Below are 25,086 nucleotides of genomic sequence, written 5' to 3' on the forward strand. Positions count from 1 at the left end.
GTATTCCTTAAAGAGGTGGGGTTTCAGGTGTCTCCGGAAGGTGGTGATTGACTCCGCTGTCCTGGCGTTGTGAGGGAGCTTGTTCCACCATTGGGGTGCCAGAGCAGCGAACAGTTTTGACTGGGCTGAGCGGGAGCTGTGCTTCCTCAGAGGTAGGGAGGCGAGCAGGCCAGAGGTGGATGAACGCAGTGCCCTTGTTTGGGTGTAGGGCCTGATCAGAGCCTGAAGGTACGGAGGTGCCGTTCCCCTCACAGCTCCGTAGGCAAGCAGCATGGACTTGTAGCGGATGCGAGCTTCAACTGGAAGCCAGTGGAGAGAGCGGAGGAGCGGGGTGACGTGAGAGAACTTGGGAAGGTTGAACACCAGACGGGCTGCGGCGTTCTGGATGAGTTGTAGGGGTTTAATGGCACAGGCAGGGAGCCCAGCCAACAGCGAGTTGCAGTAATCCAGACGGGAGATGACAAGTGCCTGGACTAGGACCTGCGCCGCTTCCTGTGTTAGGCAGGGTCGTACTCTGCGAATGTTGTAGAGCATGAACCTACAGGATCGGGTCACCGCCTTGATGTTAGTGGAGAACGACAGGGTGTTGTCCAGGGTCACGCCAAGGTTCTTAGCACTCTGGGAGGAGGACACAAGGGAGTTGTCAACCGTGATGGCGAGATCATGGAACGGGCAGTCCTTCCCTGGGAGGAGGAGCAGCTCCGTCTTGCCGAAGTTCAGCTTGAGGTGGTGAGCCGTCATCCACACTGATATGTCTGCCAGACATGCAGAGATGCGATTCGCCACCTGGTTATCAGAAGGGGGAAAGGAGAAGATTCATTGTGTGTCGTCTGCGTAGCAATGATAGGAGAGACCATGTGAGGATATGACCGAGCCACGTGACTTGGTGTATAGTGAGAATAGGAGAGGGCCTAGAACAGAGCCCTGGGGGACACCAGTGGTGAGAGCACGTGGTGCGGAGACAGATTCTCGCCACGCCACGTCATGGCTACAGACGTGAGTGCTACGGGTCTGTAGTCATTTAGGCAGATTGCCTTAGTGTTCTTGGGCACAGGCACTATGGTGGTCTGCTTAAAACATGTTGGTATTGCAGACTCGGACAGGGAGAGGTTGAAAATGTCAGTGAAGACACTTGCCAGTTGGTCAACGCATGCTCGCAGTACACGTCCTGGTAGTCAGTCTGGCCCCGCGGCCTTGTGAATGTTGACCTGTTTAAAGGTCTTACTTACATCGGCTGCGGAGAGCATGATCACACAGTCTTCTGGAACAGCTGGTGCTCATGCATGTTTCAGTGTTATTTGTGTCGAAGCGAGCATAGAAGTAGTTTAGCTCGTCTGGTAGGCTTGTGTCACTGGGCAGCTCTCGGCTGTGCATCCCTTTTGTAGTCTGTAATGGTTTGCAAGCCCTGCCACATCTGACGAGCGTCAGAGCCAGTGTAGTACGTTTCGATCTTAGTCTTGTATTGACGCTTTGCCTGTTTAACGTTTCGTCGGAGGGCATAGCGGGATTACCGAGTTAGAATCCCGCTCCTTGAAAGTGGCAGCTCTAGCCTTTAGCTCAGTGCGGATGTTGCCTGTAGTCCATGGCTTCTGGTTGGGGTATGTACATATGGTCACTGTGGGGATGATGTCATCGATGCACTTATTGATGAAGCCAATGACTGATGTGGTGTACTCCTCAAGGCCATCGGAGGAATCCTGGAACATATTCCAGTCTGTGCTAGCAAAACAGTCCTGTAGCTTAGCATCTGCTTCATCTGACCTCCTTTTTTTATTGATCTAGTCACTGGTGCTTCTTGCTTTAATTTTTGCTTGTAAGGAGGATAGAATTATTGTCAGATTTGCCAATGGAGGGCGAGGGAGAGCTTTGTATGCGTGTCTGTGTGTGGAGTAAAGGTGGTCCAGAGTGTTTTTATTTTATTTGTTAATTTATGATTTTATTTTTTTACCCTCTGGTTGCACATTTAACATGCTGATAGAAATTTGGTAAAACGGATTTACGTTTCCCTGCGTTAAAGTCCCCGGCTACTAGGAGCGCCGCCTCTGGGTGAACGTTTTCTTGTTTGCTTATGGCGGAACACAGCTCATTCAATGCTGTCTTTGTGCCAGCCTCAGTCTGTGGTGGTATGTAAACAGCTACGAAAAATACAGATAGTGTGGTCTACAGCTTATCATGAGATACTTTACCTCAGGCGAGCAATAGCTCGAGACTTCCTTAGATACCGTGCACCAGCTGTTATTTACAAAAATACATAGTCCCCCGCCCCTTGTCTTACCAGACGCCGCTGTTCTATCCTGCCGGTGCAGCGTATAACCAGCCAGCTGTATGTTGATGGTGTTGTCGTTTAGCCAGGACTCCGTGAAGCATAAGATATTACAGTTTTGAATGTCCCGTTGGTAGTTTAATCTTCCGCGTAGGTCATTGATTTTATTCTCCAAAGATTTCATATTTGCTAGCAGAATGGAAGGAAGTGGGGGTTTATTTGATAGCCTACGAATTCTCAGAAGGCAACCTGCCCTTTGGCCCCTTTTTCTCCACCTCCTTTTCACGCAAATCACGGGGATCTGGGCCTGTCCCCGAGAAATCAGTATATCATTAGCGTCGGGCTCATCAGACTCGTTAAAGGAAAAAAAGGATTCTGCCAGTCCGTGGTGATTAATCACAATCCTGATGTCCAGAAATGATTTTTCGGTCATAAGAAACGGTAGCGGCCACATAATGAACAAAATAAGTTAAACGCAAATAAACGAACAAAGAAACACAATCGTTTGGGGATATGTAAAACGTCAGCCTTCTTCTCCGGCGCCATTTGATCCTTTGCAAGGTAAATGATATACAAATGCCTGCTGGGCAATTTGCAAATGTCATTCTGATATCCAGTGAGTTTTGGAAGAAAGGTAAAGCTCTAGTGCTTTAAAATTACTTGTACGCGTTCTCTACAGTTTATCATCTTGACGATAATACAAAAAATGGTACACTTTAACCAATCATTACAAGCATGGACAATACAAATACTCCCTTCACTGCTGCAGAGTCTGAGACAAGTCCACTGTTCAATGTACTTTTCTTGTCCAACTAGCTGGGTAATTGTAATGTGTGTGTGTGTGGTGCCAGCTCAGCTTTTTTGTGTGTGTTTCGCTTAGCTGCTCTACTGTAAATGAAGTGCCTCCGAAGGTCAGGCAAGGGGTTTGAGCTCAAAATGGGTATGAGAAAAGTTGTCTTTGATGCTTCTCATATACTGCATGTCCATGTCCCTCCATTTACTGTAGAATATGATGCATTTTACCTGCCATAAAAATTATAATTTCTTCCTAAATTTGCCTTGGTCAAACTCCGTTGAAAGGGAATGGGGGATACCTAGTCTGTTGTACAACTGAATGCATTCAAAGGAAATGTATAATACCCTATATTCAAATGACTAGTGGATGATTGAGTGAAGCGATTGTTCGTGAAGACATGATCTCAAGATGAATGCCACAACCGTCCAACCTCAAGGGTAACTGCTAAGTTGGTCGATTGCAATAACAGTCAAATGTGTTCTTATGGCCATTCTAAACAGGATTGTTAGCCTATTTAGAACACATTATTATCACGTTTACATAAGCATTATTGACATTATGTGAAGTTAAGCTTATATGGAATGGCAAGACCCCATTGTTTTCCGTAGTAGGGTACGTGGCCCTCTTTACAGCGTTATGCGGTTTAATTTCAGGAACCCTTTCTGGCTCACGAGCGCACCTAGAGGCAAACATGGAGGGCATCCTATTATATAGTGCATCTTTTAATTGAATGGACAATTGGTGAAAGCCCAGGAAACGGCTAATGGTTTCAACACGTAGGCTAACCTTCACAGTAATGAGCCTAACCTTCACAGTAATGAGATTTGGGCTGAAGGGATCATTATGGAAGGAAGCATGGCGATTCTCCCTGAGGTAAACTTCACCCATAGACATCATTCTGCCAACCTCTAAAGCTCACTCCATTAGCCACTCCATCTCTGTGAATGTCAATGGGATTTCACAGCATTTCCTCACCATGAGTTCATGACTTGTGGCTCTTGTCTTGTATTCTGGCTAACACCGAACTCCCAAGTCTTCCTGATGTTGAAGGCACGATGCGTTGATAATAAAGGGGGCTGTTATTTTTTACTGAATTGGTTCTCCTCTGTCTTTCACACTCAAACAACCAGATGGACAACCACACACAGCCCCCGAGCGCGCCCTCTTCCAATACAACTGTTGGATTTTCAAATCCAAACAACTTGAGATCAAAGCTCAGCTAATTTCTGCGCGAATACTGCATTTACAACAAACTCCTGTCCAGAGCGAGTCCCGTCAGCCAGGCTACTTGTCTTCCTGATGAAAATACTTCTTATATCGTCCAGCAGGGGATGCCCCACCTCTGACTCGTTATTTGATTGAAAGCAGGGACATGCTGCCTTTCGTCAGAATATAAGCATTATGTATATAATTTACACCTGGAACATCTATGACATTAAAATTATTATTCATATTTTTTTATATGATCAGGACTGTAATTATGAGGGAGGTACAATTTGATTATGTGGTGATGAAACAGTAGTATTCTGTCAATACTGTTATTTCTTTCTGTTATTAACAGGTCAGGCCTAGTGCTGTGACGGTCATGGAATTTTGGATAACTGTTATTGGTCAGCCAAATGACCATTTGCTACAACACCTTGCTTGTCGTAAAGCGTCCACAAACTCAACTGCACGAATGCCAGGCTGTCCCGTCTTCAGTCAGCTGTTCATTCCACAAAAATGGTTAAACGTTTATGACAGACATTTTATTTTTATGATGGTCTTCTTCCATAATCGTTGGTTATACTATTATACGGTACAACCTCAAATCAGTTCTGTCAAGGGTGAGGTGAATAGTCTGGTCTTAATTGTTGCCAGCACAGCAGGGCTGCAGACATTAGTAAGGCCAAACCAAATCTGAGGGGATTTTTTAAATTTAATCAATACTTTCACAGCAGTTGTCTACACATAGTTGGTAGGTTAAACTGCAGCTCTAATATTGTGCAGCTCCATATTTAGTCTTGCTAAGAGTGTGCAAAGTTGTCATCGAGGCAAAGGGTGGCTACTTTGAAGAATCTCAAATATATTTTGATTTGTTTAGCACTTTTTTTGGGCTACTCCCTGATTCCATGTGATATTTTAGAAAATAGAAAATAGTAAAAAAATAAAATAAAAATAAAAACACTTGAATGAGTAGGTGTGTCAACTTTTGATCGGTACCGTATACGCACACACACACACACACACGTATATTGTAATATTGTTGTATGGTGGTATTATACATTTTGTATTGTAGGTATGTTGTGGCTTAATTCTGTTAAATGATGTACTATTATCTTTTGTTTTGGATCCCTTATAAATACAAATGTATCACGCTGCATGAGGTAAAAAGGTGGTCACACCAGATACTGACTGGTTTTCTGATCCACGCCCCTACCTTTTTTTTAAGGTATCTGTGACCATCAGATGCATATCTGTATTCCCAGTTATGTGAAATCAGTAGATTAGGGCCTAATGAATTCATTTCAATTGACTAATATCCTTTATGTGGATATGTCCCTAGACATGAGGAGGACTTGCTGACCTTTGCAATAATCTTCTGTTGTTATCTCTGGATAAAATCCCAATGCACAATCAGCTAGTGTTGAAGGAAACAAATATGCATTTCCTGGCCAAAAGGTCAACATGGGGAAGTCTGGACACCCAAGGTCTGCTCAGAAAATGACCAGAATTCAATTGATTTAAATGTTAAAAAAAAAAAAGTATTGGCATGATTGAAGCTAATGGGCAACATTCCAAATCATTCACGGAATGAGACATCCTTGAGTGAAAAATGGAATTGACTCCAACCCTGTCGGAGACATCGTAATACATTCAGTAGTCCTAAGTAATGGTTGGGATTCAGCTGTAATCGGTTCTACGCTTCAATTTCAAGTTGAAAATGAATGAAAAATACAAATTCAAACTAATACTCAGACGTGCAAGCTCATTCAGAACAGTGTCTTGGATGGAGCAGTCTTTAAAACATTTTTTATAACCTTTAATTAAACTAGGCAAGTTAGTGAAGAACAAATTCTTATTTACAATGACAGCCTACACCGGCCAAACCCGGACGACGCTGGGCCAATTGTGCGCCGCCCTATGGGACTGCCAATCACGGCAGGTTGTGATATAGGCTTTTGCAGACAGAAAAGATGAAGCGTGAGGAGAGTTGAAGAGGTTTTGCTGATCAGTATGTGTTAGTGGAAAAGAGCATGCAGAGCTGGGTGAGGTTGCCACGGTGATACTGACATTCTGATGGAGAGAATCGAAGAGGAGGAGGGGAAAGAACGGTCAGCAGGTTTTTCTGAGAGTAGAGAGACTTCCCCCAACCCTTACAAACCCATTCGATTCAGGATGACAAGTCATAAATTAGTTGCTTCGTATCCTCTATTCTAATTGGTTGTGGAGTCCAGCTCTGGGGAATCTCCAGTTGGACCTATCAGTGTGGGCTGCTGTGATTGGCTGATGCAGCGCTGCAGTGAGAATGCAGGTTTCAGGAGCCTCTTCTTTTTTACTGCATTACTCTGTGCCGGTTAGCTGGCTCAGTATCGACGGACAATCTCACTGTAGCTCCTGTCTCAGTCTTAACCTCTCAGTAGATGATATGCAGCAGAGATGCAGCCAAGGTAGTATCGAACTAAACTCAAGATATCAGTTGCAGGTGCATCATTCTTTAGTCTTTAACAGAAGTTACATGTTAGTGGTTTGAGTTTGCCCATAACATCGTTTTGATTGGAACAGGTTAGTCCTGCATATTTGGCTGCATTAAAGCTACAGCTAAATTAATGTTTTTGTTTGGGCAGAGAAGAACTTACGGTGTGCGTTGATTGAAAGAAAGAAAAGTGCCACTAATACTGACTGATACATCTGAGGAAGGATGACGAAAGGAGGAGCACAGCTGAGTGCACACAGGAAAAGGGGCTTTTGTAGCTGAAGCAGTGACGCGGAAGAAACTTGAAGGACCCTCTTTTGCATTCTGCGGTTGTCCTCACCTGCCCTCGCCGTGAATTCTCTTTTCTACCGGCGCAGCACTCTTACCTCGGCTGACCCACCTTTCTAATTGTGTGTTGACACCGGCTTTTCAGCACCCAGGCGAGCATCAGTCTAGAGACGATGCTGCAGAGTGTGTGGACTTCCCTATGCCAATGGTTTGTGGGAAGGACAGAGTGTGAGCCCGTGGGAACCCAGTCACCGGAGGAGAGCGAAGCAGAGGTTGCCGTCAGTGGAAAGACTGCCAAGAAAACTGGACTCGAGGGAGACCTTGACACATCTGCCAGGGATGACAAGGGCAGGAGTGATGGTGCACCTGCGAAGAAGACCACAGTGTTAATCATGGTGGTGCCCCCTGATGGCTTTCAACAGGTAACGCAGGGATGGAAGCAACCACTTTGTATGTGTGGAGGGGGTGGCAGGTGGAGGGATTGAACTGGCCATTTACTGGTTGTCTCCTTTGCATGGTGGGTGAGCACATTTGAAGTTACAGTAATTAAGACACTGAAAAGTGTGGTTCAATTTGGAAAAGGTAATTTTTGAGTTGAGTATTTCAACAGTTTGTAGACACAATTCTGTAATGTTCTAGGACAGAATATAGAGATTACAGGGAGCATGTCTTCTTTGGTGATCTGACAAACTTGGCACATCTTTCAAAGTTCACACTGTGTCCACAGGCTGACACTGAACTATAGTGCCACCCTTTCAGAGAGGAGAAGTTTCTGAGAGATGTCACAGGTACTGCTTGTCCATTTCACAGCCAAAATACCCAATTCCAGTGAACATGCACAAACAACTTTAGAAATCTTTCGAAATTGGCTCGTGATTGTCCTCTGGGATGCGATGAGCATTTGTTTAAGTGCTGTCCTCTTCAGGGTCACTTAAGGGTTACCATGTACAGTGGTGGTACTCAACTGTGCCGTGGTACTCTCTTAGCATTGTGCTATGTGACAAACGTTGGCTCAAGTTATCAGGTGGGTTCAGAACATTGTGTCCAAAAAGGCTTCAAAAGTAGATGTAATGTGTGGCTTGTTGCAGGTCTGTGAAAACCGCTATGTATGGACGATCTGTCCAATGCCTGCTTTCAATTAGACTTCACCGCAGATTGCAGAGTAAACGTGATAATACGATGTATGGCATTTGACTAATAATATATGCTAGGCTTTGGTGGTAAATGGCACAAAGGGAGAAAGTGGGAGATGGCGAGTCCAGCTGTGTATCTGGTTTAACATGCTAGTCAGCTCAGTAACTGGCTGAATCAATAAGGATACGGGGCATCATATAGTGTTAGCCGTGTTTTGAGAAGTCAAAGCGTTTGGTTGACTTATCTGTTCAGCTGCCACTGCTATCTTGATTTCCTTGCGTCTTGCACGCCTCTCCGTTTTCGGCCTCTCAGTCTGCTCTTCTCCGAGCAGAGCAGGCAGGCCTGTTGCAGGCCTCTACATATGCGCCTAAATATTTTTCTGTGCGACCTGGAATTTTTATTTAAGAGCACCAGTGAGTCTATAAAAATGTAAGATTCTACCTTTGTTGCCTCCCATATTTTTCATTGTACTCCTAAATGTCTTTGTGTGCGGCTACATTTTTCAGCTTAGGCGCACACGTGCTCCTTGTAAAGAAAGGCCAGTGTAGAGCCCTGTGTTATTCTAGCGACTCCACACAGACACAGCGTGTACACATGCTGCTCCAGAGCCAGTGCTCTTCTTCCTTCAGACAAGCATGTGTCAAAACTTTGTTCATTTCACAATGTCTCTCATTCACATTCGCTTGTAAATGTCCAAACTCTCCAAAAATGACATTTGGTAGCTACTACCTATACTTGTATAACTTTTAGCTAGATTGCCTGTCTTTGCAATTTTTGTATTTTTTTGTTTTGCGCTCGTTAGCATATCTAGCTAGCAGTCTCTATGGAAATACGCTATGTGCAAGTTTTGTTAGCATTCTGGTAATAGACGCCCAATGGGCTGTTTTTGCGGATTCTTTGCACCCTTAGTACACAAAGACAGTAATACCTTAATTAAATCCTGGGATGAGAGAAGGACTGTACTGTTTGACAATATGAAAATGTAGATACCGCCGCCATTTAGACTTCTAGTCCCCAATCCCATTCTAATAGGTTTCTTAACGACAGGACATTTAGGCCTGGCAAAGTTGCACTGCCATTTTTAGATGTGTCTTTATGGAGTGAAGGCCCCCCCCCCCCCCCACACACACACACACACACACACACACGCTCAGTTGGTAGAGCATGGTGCTTGCAACGCCAGGGTTGTGGGTTCGATTCCCACGGGGGGCCAGTACAAAAAAAATACAAACGTATGAAATGTATGCATTTAAGTCGCTCTGGATAAGAGCGTCTGCTAAATGACGTAAATGTAAACGCACACACACACATCGTTCATGACACATGTACGTGTGTCACACATGTTAGACTTTATCTCAGCTGTAACCAACAACCTATAATTCAAACCTGTGACTTTCACCAGTTACAACAATACATTAGGGCTGGGAATTGCCAGGAACATCCTGATACAATATCACAATACTTAGGTGCCAATACGATATTGCGACTCTCACGGTTCAACATGTATTGTGATTTGATACTGTGATTTTATTGCGATTCAATGTTCCCAATTGGCTCCCTGTTTTTAAAAGAGGTTCGGGAACAAGCTATAAATAAAACATTTTGGGGTGTTTTGGTGCAGCCAACTAGTGCAAAAATATCACTACAATACGTACTGACTGACCGCATGTTTTTTGCTGTAGAAAAGCGTTTTGACACTTTGGACTGTTGTGGACTGATTATCTGAACTTTTAGACCGGCCTAATGATGGGACTGTATTGGAGAGAGATTGCTGATATGCTGATAACTATATGTTTATGGCCTTTTCTAAGTTGTCTATTGCATAGAGCGGGAGTAAACGCAAGATGGCCTATATTCAAATTTTATTTGTCACGTGCCGAATTCAACAGGTGTAGTTCTTACAAGCCCTTAACCAACAATACAGCTTTAAGAAAAATACCTAAAAGAATAAGAAATAAAAGTAACAAAGAGCAGCAGTAAAATAACACTAGCGAGGCTATATACAGGGGGTACTGGTACAGTCGATGTGCGGGGGCACCGGTTAGTCGAGGTAATTGAGGTAATATGTAGGTAGTTATTAAAGTGACTACGCATAGATAATAACAGAGAGTAGCAGCGGTGTAAAAGAGGGGGGGAGGTGGGCAATGCAAATAGTCTGGGTAGCCATTTGATTAGATGTTCAATGGAGAAGGAAGAAAACAACATGTTTTTCTCTTGTGCTTATCATTACACACAGATGTAGGATCTTAATTTGATCACCCTGTTGCAGGAGAACTTTGAGGTTTTAAAAGGCTTCTGAAGTTTATTTCCACTTACAAATTTCAGACTTGGTTTTCCCTTATGAAAAAATGTATCAACCCCTACAAAAATGTAAATTTAATTATAATTCACATTTCCTATTATTTTCCTATTATTTTCCTGCAGTATCAAACTGGCTCAAATTAAGACCCTACAGCTGTAAGACCCCATGTCCCATTCCCAGGGTTGTCCCTAGTTACCACAGCCACAAAGTCATAAATTGTAGAAATAGGCAGAATTTATCTTCTTAAAATGTAATTTTAAACCTAACCTTGACCCTAACCTTATCCACACTGCTAACCTTATGCCTAACCTTAAATTAAGACAAAAAATAAAACCAAAAATGTTAATGAATTTTTACAAATTACTTTGTGGCTGTGGTAACTAGGGGTAGAGCTGTCCCCGGGAAGGAAAAAAACATCTTGGTTGACCGAAAGTCGTGTGTTCCTTCGACCAATCGATTGGTCAAAAATGTTTAACTAGTATTTTTCCATATATAGACACACACTCTGTGTTTTCAATCAAATTATGATTGAGCATGTGTGAGGCTTTAAGCTTACTGTTTGATGAAATAAGACATAAATGACTCGTGGGCGCCATTCAACCATTCTCATACCGCTCCTGCTGGCTTTCGCAGATTCTACCATTACTCTCCTGAAGTTACCAACACGAGGAGTCGGCTACCTTCCTCATATGGAATGCCAATTTATCTTACCATTTCTAACGAACTGGAACACAGATCATATGTTCATGGAACAATTTCATTTTATTTATAATAATAATTCATTTATAATTCATTTCATATCTCAATCATTGTCATGTGGTTAATAAAAATTATATCAATCTAAACTAAAATTATACAAACCTAAAAAGTAATAATTGCCATTGTATGTAAAAAAAAAAAATAGCCTACATTAAGCCAACAAATAAAAACATTGCAGTCTGCAGGTGGAAAATATCCTGATTTAATTTGTTTACATCCCTGTTAGTGAGCATTTCTCATTTGCCAAGATAATCCATCCACCTGACAGGTGTGGCATATCAATAAGCTAAATAAACAGCATGATCATTACACAGGTGCACCTTGTGCTGGGGACAATAAAAGGCCACTCTAAAATGTGCAGTTTTGTCACACAACATAATGCCACAGATGTGTCAAGTTGAGGGAGTGTGCAATTGGCATACTGACTGCAGGAATGTCCACTAGAGCTGTTGCCAGAGAATTGTATGTTAATTTCTCTACCATAAGCCCCCTCCAACGAGGGCTGGGCGGTATACCGTATTTGACTAAATACTGGTATTGATGGTAATACTGGTATTGACGGACCGGTTGGGGTTTTTACTTTACCTTCTAAAACGGTATTTGAGTGTTTGGTTTGTTAAATGTGATACTCCGTGCGTAACATCCCATTTTTAGAGTTTACTTAGCTACTTGAGTCATCTCTCTCTCACTCCATGCTGCTTTCCACACAGACCTATCCCCGCCCCCTGTCACTCAGTGGGCACATTTTGTTGTTGCTCGAGCACAAGACACTTGCGTTTTAATATAAATCCACTAGCGTTCTATAATTAAAATCCACTAGCGTTCAATAATTACACTTTAATTTGTTTCGTACATCTGCAAACAGCTTAAGCTAGTTGTTTTTTTCTTATCAAGTTGGGCCTAAATCTTGTTAGCCGCAAATGCTAATCGTTAGTTAGCTGGCATACTAGATATCTAATAAATGTACTGAATCTGAGCAAACTTAATTAGCTATACGTCCTGATAATACCAGTGATGGTGTAGACCTCAATCAGCATGTTTGTAAAACAGTATATTCTAAATTAGAAAGGAATACGCAAAGCATGAACGTTAGCTACATGAAGTAGCTGAGAAAACATTCAATGTAGCCAAAGATTATAGGGTGCCCTAGGAAACACTTATCAACACTTTGGTTCCTACCCTGTCACAATAACTCCTCCCTGGCATTTTCATTCGTTGTCATGTCCATCCACAATGTATTGAAAGTGCCCACTATTATATTTGAACTATATAATTAGAATAATAATTTTATTTTGCTGTAAATTGCAAGTCAAATCGCAATTGCAACATTTGGTAAAATAAGGCCTAGATTTTTTGACCATATCGTGCATCCCTATGTAGCAGTGTAAAAATTATCTCAAATGAGTGCGGGAAATGCAAAAATTGAAAATGCTGAAAATATTTTAGGTTGAAGTTGAATTTAACAGTATAAAACAATCAGAATGGAGAAAGACCCATTTGAAGTCACTTAGAATGTATGTGTTGCCATCCAAGGGGCACAAACTACTCATAAAGCAAATGTAGAACTTGTTCCAAAACATAAAATACTGTCAATTTTATTTTTTATTTTTTTAAATACTGTGATATTATGTTTTTGTCATATCGCCCAGCCCTACCTCCAACGTCGTTTTAGAGAATTTGGCTGTACGTCCAACCGCGGACCATTTACATTTTAGTCATTTAGCAGACGCTCTTATCCAGAGCAACAGTAGTGAATGCATACATTTCATTAAAAAAAAAAAAACATACTTTTTTCCGGACCACGTGTAACCTTGCCAGCCAAGGACCGCCACACTTGGCTTCTTCACCTGCAGGATCATCTGACACCAGCCACCCGGACAGCTGATGAAACTATGGGTTTGCACAACCGAAGAATATCTGCACAAACTGTCAGAAACCTTCTCATGGAACTCATCTGCGTGCTCGTCATCCTCACCAGCTTCTTGACCTGACTGCAGTTCGACGTCGTAACCGACTTCAGTGGGCAAATGTTTACCTTTGAAGGCCACTGGCACGCTGGAGAAGTGTTCTCTTCACGGATGAATCCTGGTTTCAACTGTTAACGGGTAGATTGCAGACGGTGTGTTTGGCGTTGTATGGGCGAGTGGTTTGTTGATGTCAATGTTGTGAACAGAGTGCCCCATGGTGGCGTTTTAGTATGGGCAGGCATAAGCTACGGACAACAAACACAATTGCTTTTTATCGATGGCAATTTGAATGCACAGAGATACCGTGACGAGATCCTGAGGCCCATTGTCGTGCCATTCATCTGCCGCCATCACCTCATGTTTCAGCATGATAATACATGGCCCCATGTTGCAAGGATCTGTACATAAAGTTTGTGGAAGCTGAAAATGTCCCAGTTCTTCCATGGCCTGCATACTCACTAGACATGTCCCAATGTTTGGGATGCTCTGGATTGATGTGTACAGCAGCGTGTTCCAATTCCCACCAATATCCAGCAACTTCGCACAGCCATTGAAGTGGGACAACATTCCACAGGCCACAATAAACAGCCTAATCAACATGATGCGTCACACCAGATACTGACTGGTTTTCTGATCCAGGCACCTATTTCTTTTTTTTTTTTTTTTTTTTTAGGTATCTGTGACCAACATGCATGTCTGTATTCCCAGTCATGTGAAATCCATAGATTAGGGCCTAATTCATTTTTCAATTGCAATATTAAAGCTGCTCATGTTGTGTTTCAATATTTTCATTGTAGCAGCATTTTTAAATGTATTCTCAATCAACTTGGCTGGTTTTGAATAAGCGTGCTATGTGTAAAGGGTGAGTCTTACCTTACATCTCAGCCACGTGCATTCTGGACAAAGCAGAGTTAAAGCGACTGAAATGTTTTACCCTACAAATCATTAACGGCCTAATGGCCGTAATGACTTTGACCAGACGTTTGTTTGTAAATGTCTATAGCCTAACTCTAAAGGGATGACTAGGTTTAGTGGATATAACAATGTTTTAGAATCTCGGAGCGATCTACCATGCTTTAGGATCTAATGATCTAGCAGCATCTAAACTCTGTACAGGTATTCTCCTTGCATGCACGTGTAACAGCTCCTGGATGTGCGTACATTATATTGAACCGTGGATTTGACCTACCTACACACACACACAGACCCCCCCCCATACCAAGACCCCTCTCGTCAGCGGCCATTCTTCCTTTACCCTTGGACCCCAGCCGAGTGACTCACCCAGAAATAGCTGGCCAAGTGAAATGGGAAGACCGAGAGCTAGATACCTGGCGATCACCCATGTGATGCTTCGCTGAAAATGTCCCCCCTCTTCTGAAAGCGCCCCCCCCCCACCCCCCACCCCTTCAGTGGGATAGCTTTACAGGTGGTTCCTCTAGCAGCCAGTGGACAAGTGCGTGGGTTCTACAGGCTTGCTGCAGTCAGGCACCCAGCAGTCTCTGGGACTCTCCAATCTCCTGTGCCTGTAATTGAATCACTCCTTACTCTGACCACCTCTATCGTTGACAGAGGACACTTTACTGGAGCAGACTGTTACGTCAATGGTGATCTCTATTACTGACACACAATACAGTCTGGAATGGTGGTAACCTCTCATTTAGTCCTAATTCTACAGTTACATGTTCTTTCTTCAGAAGGGGAAGTTTCATGCTGCTTTTTAGTTTTCTACTTAAAGGGCCCATTTGTAAGCCTACCTGTATACATTTCAAGAGCAGGCTACTATGTTAAAATAGGCTAAACTTAATAAATCCACCAACTTCATCCCTTGGGAGGCAGGTAGCCTAGTGATTAAGAGCATTGGGTCAGTAATTGAAAGGCCACTGGTTCGAATCCCCGAGCCGACTAGGTAACACTAATTGCTCCTGTAAGTCGCTCTAGATAAGGGCGTCTGCTAAATAACTAAAACTACTACACTTTGGGTTAGCATTTGTGCTTCTGCTAGTACTCCTTGGGTTAGTGGTAGCATATTAGCGTAATGGTAGCGTATTAGCTGTGATGGTCTACTGCAGTCAGTCTCAAAAAATATGTCGGTGCTAATGGTGTGGTAGTGTGTCGCCAAAGTTCCTGAGTTCATCAGTGGGCCTCAAGCAGTGGGCCATTTTCCTTTTCTAACAAGATGACTAATATCCAGTGTATTGGCCATCTTGTTAGACATAAAAATGGTCAAATTTCTTGAAAGGAAGATGTTCGACGTTTCAAAGTTGCCCCACAATTACAACTGCACTTTAGTGTAACACAGATTTTGTGCATGACCTTGTACTATAGGAGATGGTCATCAATGTCAAACTTCAGCTAGTTTAAATATCAAATCCCCCTTGATATAATGGTAACACTTCTCTGTAATAACCCAGTTAAAGGTGTTGATCATACAGTGCACCACAGTTTCGGTCCCAAGATCTGACTCCCTGTAATGCTGATGATCTCATGATTTCCTCTGTGTAAGAAAGAGGAAGATGCCTAATATTGCCACAGTTGGTCACATTCCAGTACGGTAGGATGTGACTTGTGTATTTAAGCTGTTGTAATTAATTACACATAAGAAGCATTTGGACTGAAAGAAAGAGGAGCTTTAAAGGGTTTGCCGGAAAGTTCACCTCTGGTTCCTTAATTTCATTCAAGTGCACAAGTCATTTTTTTCATGAAGGGGCCATTTGTTGGGGGCTAAAGGGGGGGGGGGGCTCCTTTGTCAGAATGCAGTCTTGTTTGGTTCTCTTGAAATATTGACAGCCTGTGGTGTAAAGATAGTAAGAGGGCGGGATGTTGTGGCATCCAATAAGATTGCTCCTTGGTCCTACCAGCCTCTGTGTGGGAGGGACCTTTTTGAGTCCTTTTATCCCATATGTGTCTTCTGCCTTCAGCATTCCAGCTTTGCACTTCAGAGCGGGCAAACTTTTTTTTTTTTCTATGTAACTTATTTATTTGTATTTTACACTTACCTAAGAGAAACATGTTGTGTGTGTGCCTGTGCGTGCCCTTTCCAAACTCAGAACACACTGAATTTGAGTATTTTGAATCAAATGGACTACCAGCTGAACTCAAGTCTCTCTTCAAACTGAGCTTATTTCTTCCTTCTCAGGAATTTTCTACATATCGAAACTGGCGGAAGGTAGATATGCCGTTTTTAAATCTGGAATCTTTTTATAGCTGTACAATTCTGTTTATGTGATCATAGCAATAACACTTGAATGAATTCCAATTAGCATTTCGCTATTTCATTCAGCACTTTCATTCATATGGCAAGACTAGCAGACAGCCCTACAGCTGTAGAATGGGCTTTTTGATTGATTGTGTGAGTGGCCAGACTGTAGACAGGCTCTCTGCCTGTGTAATAACTTGGAAATTATTGTAAATTCACACAAATTTGAATGAACTCTTTCTTGTTATAATCTAACGTTCTGCTGAACATTTGTCAGCAATGCATTGTCCTTTGAACCCCCTAGGACCTAGCTTTTTAATGTGCTTCATGCACTGTCCTTATTTTGTAATTTGCTTTTTCATAGGGGTCAAATATGGATTTAATGATTTATTCCAACAAAATATTTCAGACAATTCATTTCATAACCATGAGTTTGTCTTTAATTCATGTTCTTCCAAACTCTATTCAGTGGCTATGTAGTCAGACTTCATTTAGCCTCTGTCACAGGCTTTGAACTCACCTTCTGTATGTGAGTGAAGCCTGGGAGCCGACGCTAGACTACTCTTGACTCTGAGTCTGAACTGGTTCTTTAGATTATTCATTTAAGGTTAAATCAGGGGTTTGGCAGGTATCCTTCAAAGAAGGCTCAGACGCTTCCTGTGGAACAGAGTCTAGAAATGTCTAGAAAATGTAAGAAAGCCCAGATTAGTGTCGTCAAAAATTCTTAGAATGTAGGCTAATGCTTTGGTTGATATTTGCTTGTTGTCAAACAAACTTAACTTAAATGTATTCTGAGGGATGAGTAAGAAAATGGCACTATAGTTCTTAAGACTGGACTTTGAACTCATTCCTGTTATTGCCCAAAAATTCTGTACTTCCTCAATAATTAGACTATTATCTGGAAAACCCACTATTTTATAAACAAACTAGTGGGCGTCTCCAGTTTTACCCATAACTTTGGTCAATTGCTCCTGGTCTGTTTTTAGGTTTCAGCTTGCAGAAATGGCCAGCTAGTTAGTGCACATGGTTGAGTTTATCTGATGTTCAGTCAAAGCTGTCTCCTTCTTTTCGAGGGCAAACAAACCATTGTTAAAAGGATTGCGCATGGTAATGCGTCTGAGTTCGCAAACACCCATATTAGCTTAGTTTCCTGGGTCTACTGACCGACCAAGGTTATTAGAATTGTTTTATTTGCCAGTATACAGTATAAAACCTAATGCTCTAAAAATACAGTCTGGTCCAAAATTGTCACCCTTAATAAAGATGATAACTACTGTGTCAAATCAATAAATGTTGTTTAACATGTAATGTTTTTTATTCTAAAAAAAGATGGTAGTCAAATTTATTGGCACCCCTGTTTAATACCTCACCTTGTGAGGATAACGACACTGAGCCTTTTTCTAAAATGTTTTAAGATTGGAGAACACATTGGGAGGGATCTTAGACCATTCCTCCATACAGAATATTTTCAGATCCTTCATCGTTTGTTTGTTCTTATGGACTGTCCTCTTCAATTCAAACCACAGGTTTTCAATGGGGTTCAAGTCCAGAGACTGAGATGACCATTGAAAATGTAGATTTTTGTGGTCAGTTAAGCTTATTTTTGTGGATTTTGATTGGTGCTTGGGGTTATTGTCTTGCAGGAAGATCGACTATTTTGTGTCCTGGGGTGCCGTTGACCTTAACAAGGGTTAAGGTCAACGGCATCATGAACATTACCCAGTACCAGGACATTTTAGCCAAAAACCTGGTTGCCTTTGCCAGGGTGCTTAAACTTGGCAGCAAATGTATCTTCCAGCCTAATCTTTCTTCCCCAAGCACACACCAAAATCCACAAAGAAATGCTTAATTGACCACAAACTCAAGATTTTGCAATGCCCATCTGTCTCCAGACTTTAACCCCACTAAAAACCAGTGATTTAAAATGAAGAGGACAGTCCATAAGCGCAGACGAAGGATGTCAAGGATCTGGACATTTTCTGTATGGAGGAATGGGTTTCCCAAAGTTAGTACTGGGACCCCCTCTCATGCTGCAAGTTTAGTTTTTTGCTGTAGCACTACACAGCTGATTCAAATAATTGAAGCTTGATGATGAGTTTGGTTATTTGAATCAGCTGTGTAGTGCTAGGACAAAAACCAAAACGTGCACCCAGGGGGGGCCCCAGGATCTAGTTAGGGGAAACCCTGCTCTAAGATCCCTCCCAATGTGTTTTCCAATCTCATAAAACATTTAGAAAAAGGCTCAGTGCCGTTATCCTCGCAATGTGAGGTATTGATGACATCCCATATGGACGTCGATTTAAGGCAGCCCCCGCACCTCTCTGTGTGGCTCAGTTGGTAGAGCATGGTGTTTGCAACGCCAGGGTTGTGGGTTCGATTCCCACGGGGGACCAGTACGGGGGGGGGGAAAAATGTATGCATTCACTACTGTAAGTCGCTCTGGATAAGAGCGTCTGCTAAATGACTAAAATGTGAATTCAGAGGGGTTGGGTTAAATGCGAAGACACATTTCAGTTGAAGGCATTCAGTTGTACAACTGACTAGGTATAGCCCTTTCCCTTTCCTTTATTGAAAACAGGGGTGCCAATAATTTTGACCCCTATCTTTTTGAGAAAAAAGTATTACTTGTTAAAAAAAAAGTATTTCTCTGAGCAATTGTATTAGTATAAAATAATTTTCACATTTTGAGTATACAATATAGCTCAATATTTGTATTTATTTTTGTACATTTTGCTCATCTTTATCAAGGGTGCCAATAATTTAGGACCTATCTTGACGAAGACAGGTGAATCATGCTTAGTTTGCAACGGGAAGGACACTTTCCCCCTCCTACAGTGATGGCCCAGTTGTCCCCAAAAGTAGGAATATTGGTAGGCAGGTTAGTGTTCGGCTTATAGAACTTCACATGCAATGTAACGAGTGTCGTGTGTGGAGGACCAAGACGCAACAGGGAAGTGTATACTCATCTTCTCTTTTTAATATATAAGAAGGAGAAACAAAATAAACACGTATACAATTAACAGAAACGACACTAACAGTTCTGTCAGGTGACAAGCACAAAACAGAATACAACTACCCACAATACAAACACACCCCTAATTATAGGACCTTAAATCAGAGGCAACAATAGACAGCTGCCTCCAACTGAAGGCCCCAACACCAATTAGCTAAACATAGAAATACAAATGACTAGACTGAACATAGAAATAAACTAACATAGAACAATAACCAAAACCCTGGACTAATAAATCAAATACCCCTCTCTACATGGACACATACACAACCACCCTGAACCACATAAAACAAATACCCCGTGCCACGTCCTGACCAAACTAAACACTAACAAATAACACCTTTACAGGTCAGAACGTGACATGCACTCTAGCATGGCACGAGGCATTAAGGCAGCGAAAGATCATCTATCTTTAACTGTTGGCTGCGTTTTACCCAGAAGCCACTGCTGGCCATCAGCCAACTGCTCAAGGAGACCTAAGATTTGCTCTATTTATTGAATCATAAGGAGGAGACACACTTCTCAGGAAAGGACTGGTAGGAGTTAACCTAACATAGCAGGTGTAAAAGAAACGCCTGAAACTAGATCCCCTACATACTGGTCTTGACCAGAAGATTAAAAAAATAACTGTTTGGAGATTCTCTTCTGAACTGTTCAACCAATCCAGTAAATGTGGAGGAGGAGTTAAGATGGAGTGTCGCCTTGTTAATGTCCAAAAGCTGAAGTCTCGTCACAGGCTCTCTTTCTATTTCCCCTGAAAACCGGATGCTTCCGGTTGTTGGGGACACGGCACGGGCTAGGTAGGATTTAAAAAGGGGCTGGATTGTTAGAAACACAATAGTCCTAGAATATATAGATATATTGGACCTGTATTTAGGTAATCTACTCTATAAACCTGATGTGATAACCTAAAAGTCTAACATAAGGAGTTACACTAATAACAAATAGTTATTCTTTCACCTGTCCCCTAACATGGCCCCCAAAGGTCAGAAGTTCAGATATTTTTGGAAATGCACAGAACCATACACACACCCCTACACTCATGGAAATGCACACACAACCATGTGAGTCAGTCCTCATAGATTCAGCTGGCCCAGACCCACTCATAAACTCCTCACCCAAAGTTTATAACTGTGAGTCAAGATTGACTTTAAATCGCTGAGAAGAACTCCCAGGCCTAGCTCCACCTTTTTAAGAGGCTCTTCCTTGGCTCAGAGCCCATTGGGGTAGGGGTTAATGATTGAAATGCACTCAGCTCCACATGCATTTCTCAACGCCTTCAGCTCGATGGCTCGGACATCCTGTGTGCTCTTTCCGCCAGGCTTGAGTTAGATTTCAACGTGGCTGTGATGGTCTAAACACTCCACACTAATGGATCAGGTGATGCCCACCATATGACCACTCTGGAGCAAACAAGACCCAGATGGCTTGTGGCTGTCACCTTCCCGTCACTGACCTACACGCCTGTCCTCAAATCACTCGGTCCATCTCTTTCTCGTGGCTCACCTTTGTCATAGTTTTAACTAAATTTAGGCTATAATTTCCCCTTGCCTTGAATCCTCGATGTTTTTGTTTTTTTAACAGCTGTATCCTTGACTCACCTGTCTTGTCTTCAACCTGTATGTAAGTTGATATTTAATCCTTATCTAAATGTAAAATGCCTCTTTCTCATCTGACAGAAAATAGTGAAAGCGGGAGACAAGGACCTGGACGGCCAGCTGGACTTTGAGGAGTTTGTCCACTACCTGAGAGACCACGAGAAGAAGCTTCGGCTGGTCTTCAAGAGCCTGGACAAGAAGAACGATGGTACGATGGAACACAGGCTGGATCCACACAACCACTGCCTGTGTTTACTTCTATCACTACCAGTTACACTTAAACCACTGTTTAGCCTTCAAAGGGCTATAACGTACTAATCACTTGGTCAGTTGGGGGGAAAATGATGCATTGGGTTAAGCTGTGCATACATAATGACATACTATAACTGAGGAAATTCTGCATTTATGTCTATTACATTTGATGTACTATTCTATAAGCTGGTATTAAAAGCTTAGTGATATAATATCCGGTTAATGAGATGATATCATCATAATTCAAGCACATTGCGAGTGGTCGATGTTGATGTTTACTCTTTTGCCCCACAGGTCACATTGACTCGCAGGAAATCATGCAGTCCCTTCGAGACCTGGGGGTTAACATCTCTGAGCAGCAGGCTGAGAAGATCCTCAAAAGGTGAGGCTGTCAACCTGGGCTGACGAGTCTCCCGTCTCACCAACACTCCTGTCTAAACTAATGGCTCGTAATGTCCAGCATGCATTTAGTCTCTGACTGTTTCTACTTCTCTCTCCTCTCAAATTCAGATTGCTTTGACATGAAATACAATTTGTAGATATTACCAAAGCAATATAGTGGTACAGCATTTCAGTAAATGCAGTACAATGCAATGAGGATAATGAAATCCAGTTAATTTCAGTAGTAATAATAGTACATATAATCATGTGTGCAGGTTCAACACTACTGATGTTGTATTGTGTAATCTTCGGTTGAAGATCCTCGGGGGAGAAATCCTCTCTCTCTCCCCATTTCTCTATTTCATCTTTAATTCCCGAATGGCTGACTGGTCGCAGTCAGTGTCGTCCATTTACCACTGCCAGGGTCGACTGGGTAACCCGAGTCCACCAGAACATTCCACAGAAGTATTGGTGTTTCCCTCGATTACTCTGTTAATCCTGGTTAGAGTTGCCACTCCAGTCCTATACTGTCTTACCTGATGGCTTTTTTGAGGCTTGGCCTTTCAGGGTTCTCCCCAGGATTTTTTAACAAGGGGGTGCTGCTGAGTATGGCAGCAGGAGAGGCCCGTAGGAGGGCAGTTACCGCCTTTGGACTCGTAGATTTTGCGTTTTTGAACACCTGTTACTGCCATTTCCTGCAATCTAGAGAAAATGTTTTGCCATATTTTTTTTTTTTTATTCTTTACTATTTTCTACATTGAAGAATAATAGTGAAGACATCAAAACTATAAAATAACACATATGGAATCATGTAATAACCAAAAAAAAGTGTTAAACAAATCAAAATATTGTTTATATTTTAGACTCTTCAAAGTAGCCACCCATTGCCTTGATGACAGCTTTGCAGACCAGCTTCACCTGGAATGCTTTTCCAACAGTCTTGAAGGAGTTGCCACATATACTGAGCACTTGTTGGCTGCTTTTCCTTCACTCTGCGGTCCAACTCATCCCAAACCATCTCATTTGGGTTGAGGTCGGTGATTGTGGAGGGCAGGTCATCTGATGCAGCACTCCATCACTCTCCTTCTTGGTCAAATAGCCCTTACACAGCCTGGAGGTGTGTTTTTGGTCATTGTCCTGTTGAAAAACAAATGATAGTCCCACTAAGCTAAAACCAGATGGGATGGCGTATCGCTGCAGAATGCTGTGGTAGCCATGCTGGTTAAGTGTGACTTGAATTCTAAATAAATCACACAGTGTCACCAGTAAAGCACCATCACACCACCTCCATGCTTCACGGTGGGAATCACAAATGCGGAAATCATCCTTTCACCAAATCTTTGTCTTAAAGACACTGCGGTTGGAACCAAAAATCTCACATTTGGACTCATCCGACCAAAGGATAGATTTCCACCGGTTTAATGTCCATTTCTCATGTTTCTTGACCCAAGCAAGTCTCTTCTTATTATTGGTTTCCTTTGGTAGTGGTTTCTTTGCAGCAGTTCGACCATGAAGGCCTGATTCACGCAGTCTCCTCTGAACAGTTGATGTTGAGATGTGTCTGTTACTTACTTACTCTGAAGCATTTATTTGGGTTGCAATTTCTGAGGCTGGTAACTACAATGAACTCATCCTCTGCAGCAGAGGTAACTCTGGTGTCTCTCTCTTTCCTGTGGCGGTCCACTTGAAAACCAATTTCATCATAGCGCTTGATGTTTTTTTCGACTGCACTTGAAGAAACTTGAATAGTTCTTGAAATTTACCGCATTGACTGACCTTCATGTCTTAAAGTAATGATGGACTGTTGTTTCTCTTTGCTTATTTGAGCTGTTCTTGCCATAATATGGACTTCGTCTCTTACCAAACAGGGCTATCTTCTGTATACCAACCCTACCTTGTCACAACACAACTGATTGGCTCAAACACATTAAAAGGAAAGATATTCCACAAATTAACTTTTAACAAGGCACACCTGTTAATTGAAATGCATTCCAGGTGACTACCTCATGAACCTGGTTGAGAGAATGCCAAGTGTGCAAAGCTGTCAAGGAAAAGGGTGGCTACTTTGAGTAATCTCAAATATAAAATATGTTTTGATTTGTTGAACACTTTTTTTGATTACTACTTGATTCCATATTTGTTATTTCATAGTTTTGATGTCTTCACTATTATTCTACAATGTAGAAAATAGTACAATTTAAAGAAACCCTGGAATGAGTAGGTGTGTCCAAACTTTTAACTGGTACTGTATACTTTTTTTTTTTACATAGTGGCGCAGCGCCCCTCTTAAATTCTTTGGGGAGAACCCTGCTTTTTACAGTTCTAAGGACCCACATGTTTAATATGTGCAAGGCATTTTGATAAGCGGAGGAAACTACAATGATTTACTCTAGTTGAGATAAAGTTAGCGTTATGTCCTTCTGACTGTGAAGTTGTTTTAATACCAGGAAGTAGATCTATTTTACTTGCACGTTACATATTAAGCCATTTTTCACCACGTCCAATATGGATATCATGAAATCACTAAGAGTAGTTGGTTTTATTCCATCCATTTGAAAGATTCTTCCTCAGGCGTTAGTTAGGGTGAGCATTATGACATCACCACCAGAGCCCCCCTCGTTCTTTTGTAGTTCTAATTGTGTGTTTATGTGCATGTCCCTGCCCTCCCCCTTTCTGTGCCTCCCCTCTCCTTTCTCTCCCCTTCTCTTTCGCCCTCTTGCTGGTCTCAGAATAAGGAAGGGCCTTGTCTGGGCGCCTATCATGTAGTAAGTAATGGAATCATCTCCGTCTGCTTGCCCTGCCTCACAAACGCACATCGTCTTCTTCGCTTCGTATTTGACTCTGTTTGTTTCTGCCCTCTCCTCAAGTTTTATTTCATTGTTACAAAGAAAGCCACAGCAAAAACCTGCAGCCCTTTAATTGCTTATAAAAAGCCCAAATTTAAGAAGATTACTGAAAGATTCCCATAACCCAACACAGAAAATGCCCATGGCATGCTTAAATTTGGAAAGTAAAAAAGCAGCACTTAAAAGCATTTATAATCTTATCAGAAAGTTGTGCATGTGTGAGCTTACTGACACTGAATTCAGGCACACGCTCACACATAGACGGTCTGGTGAAACAAAAGAGAAGAGGCGCTGTAAAAAGCTATGTTGTAATGGTTCTGGTCTTTTCTGTTTTCTCTGTCAACAGCATGGACAAGAACGGCACGATGACCATCGACTGGAACGAGTGGAGAGACTACCACCTGCTGCACCCTGCTGATAACATTCCTGAGATCATCCTGTACTGGAAACACTCTACGGTAAGATGGAAAAACTGCATGTTTTCCTCTCAGGGTTGTTCAAAAGCAAATTTGGTTTTTCATAGGTTGTTTAAATTTTGTTTTTCATTTAAGTAAATTGAGTGGTCCTGTATGGCACAGTTGGTAGAGCATGGTGCTTGCACCACCAGAGTTGTGG

At 42.2% G+C, this 25,086-nt stretch overlaps 1 protein-coding gene across 5 annotated transcripts in view; it reads left to right on the forward strand.

The window, feature by feature from the left end:
- slc25a25b (solute carrier family 25 member 25b) overlaps positions 1-25,086 on the forward strand; it is a 51,262-nt gene that overhangs the window by 9,500 nt on the left and 16,676 nt on the right. Inside the window, exons 1-5 of one of the 5 annotated variants that reach the window (XM_029710159.1) lie at positions 7,344-7,445; positions 21,074-21,200; positions 21,539-21,626; positions 24,355-24,390; positions 24,818-24,929. In XM_029710159.1, coding sequence (XP_029566019.1) covers positions 7,416-7,445; positions 21,074-21,200; positions 21,539-21,626; positions 24,355-24,390; positions 24,818-24,929 — 393 coding nt within the window. In that variant the 5' untranslated portion in view covers positions 7,344-7,415. Of the gene's footprint in view, positions 1-7,343; positions 7,446-15,875; positions 16,352-21,073; positions 21,201-21,538; positions 21,627-24,354; positions 24,391-24,817; positions 24,930-25,086 lie in introns of those variants that run through there. The other 4 variants (XM_029710157.1, XM_029710155.1, XM_029710158.1 and 1 more) reach the window with 4 other exon arrangements.

The sequence above is a fragment of the Salmo trutta genome, chromosome 23 (genome assembly GCF_901001165.1).
Source record: "Salmo trutta chromosome 23, fSalTru1.1, whole genome shotgun sequence".
NCBI classification, from domain to species: Eukaryota; Metazoa; Chordata; class Actinopteri; order Salmoniformes; family Salmonidae; genus Salmo; species Salmo trutta.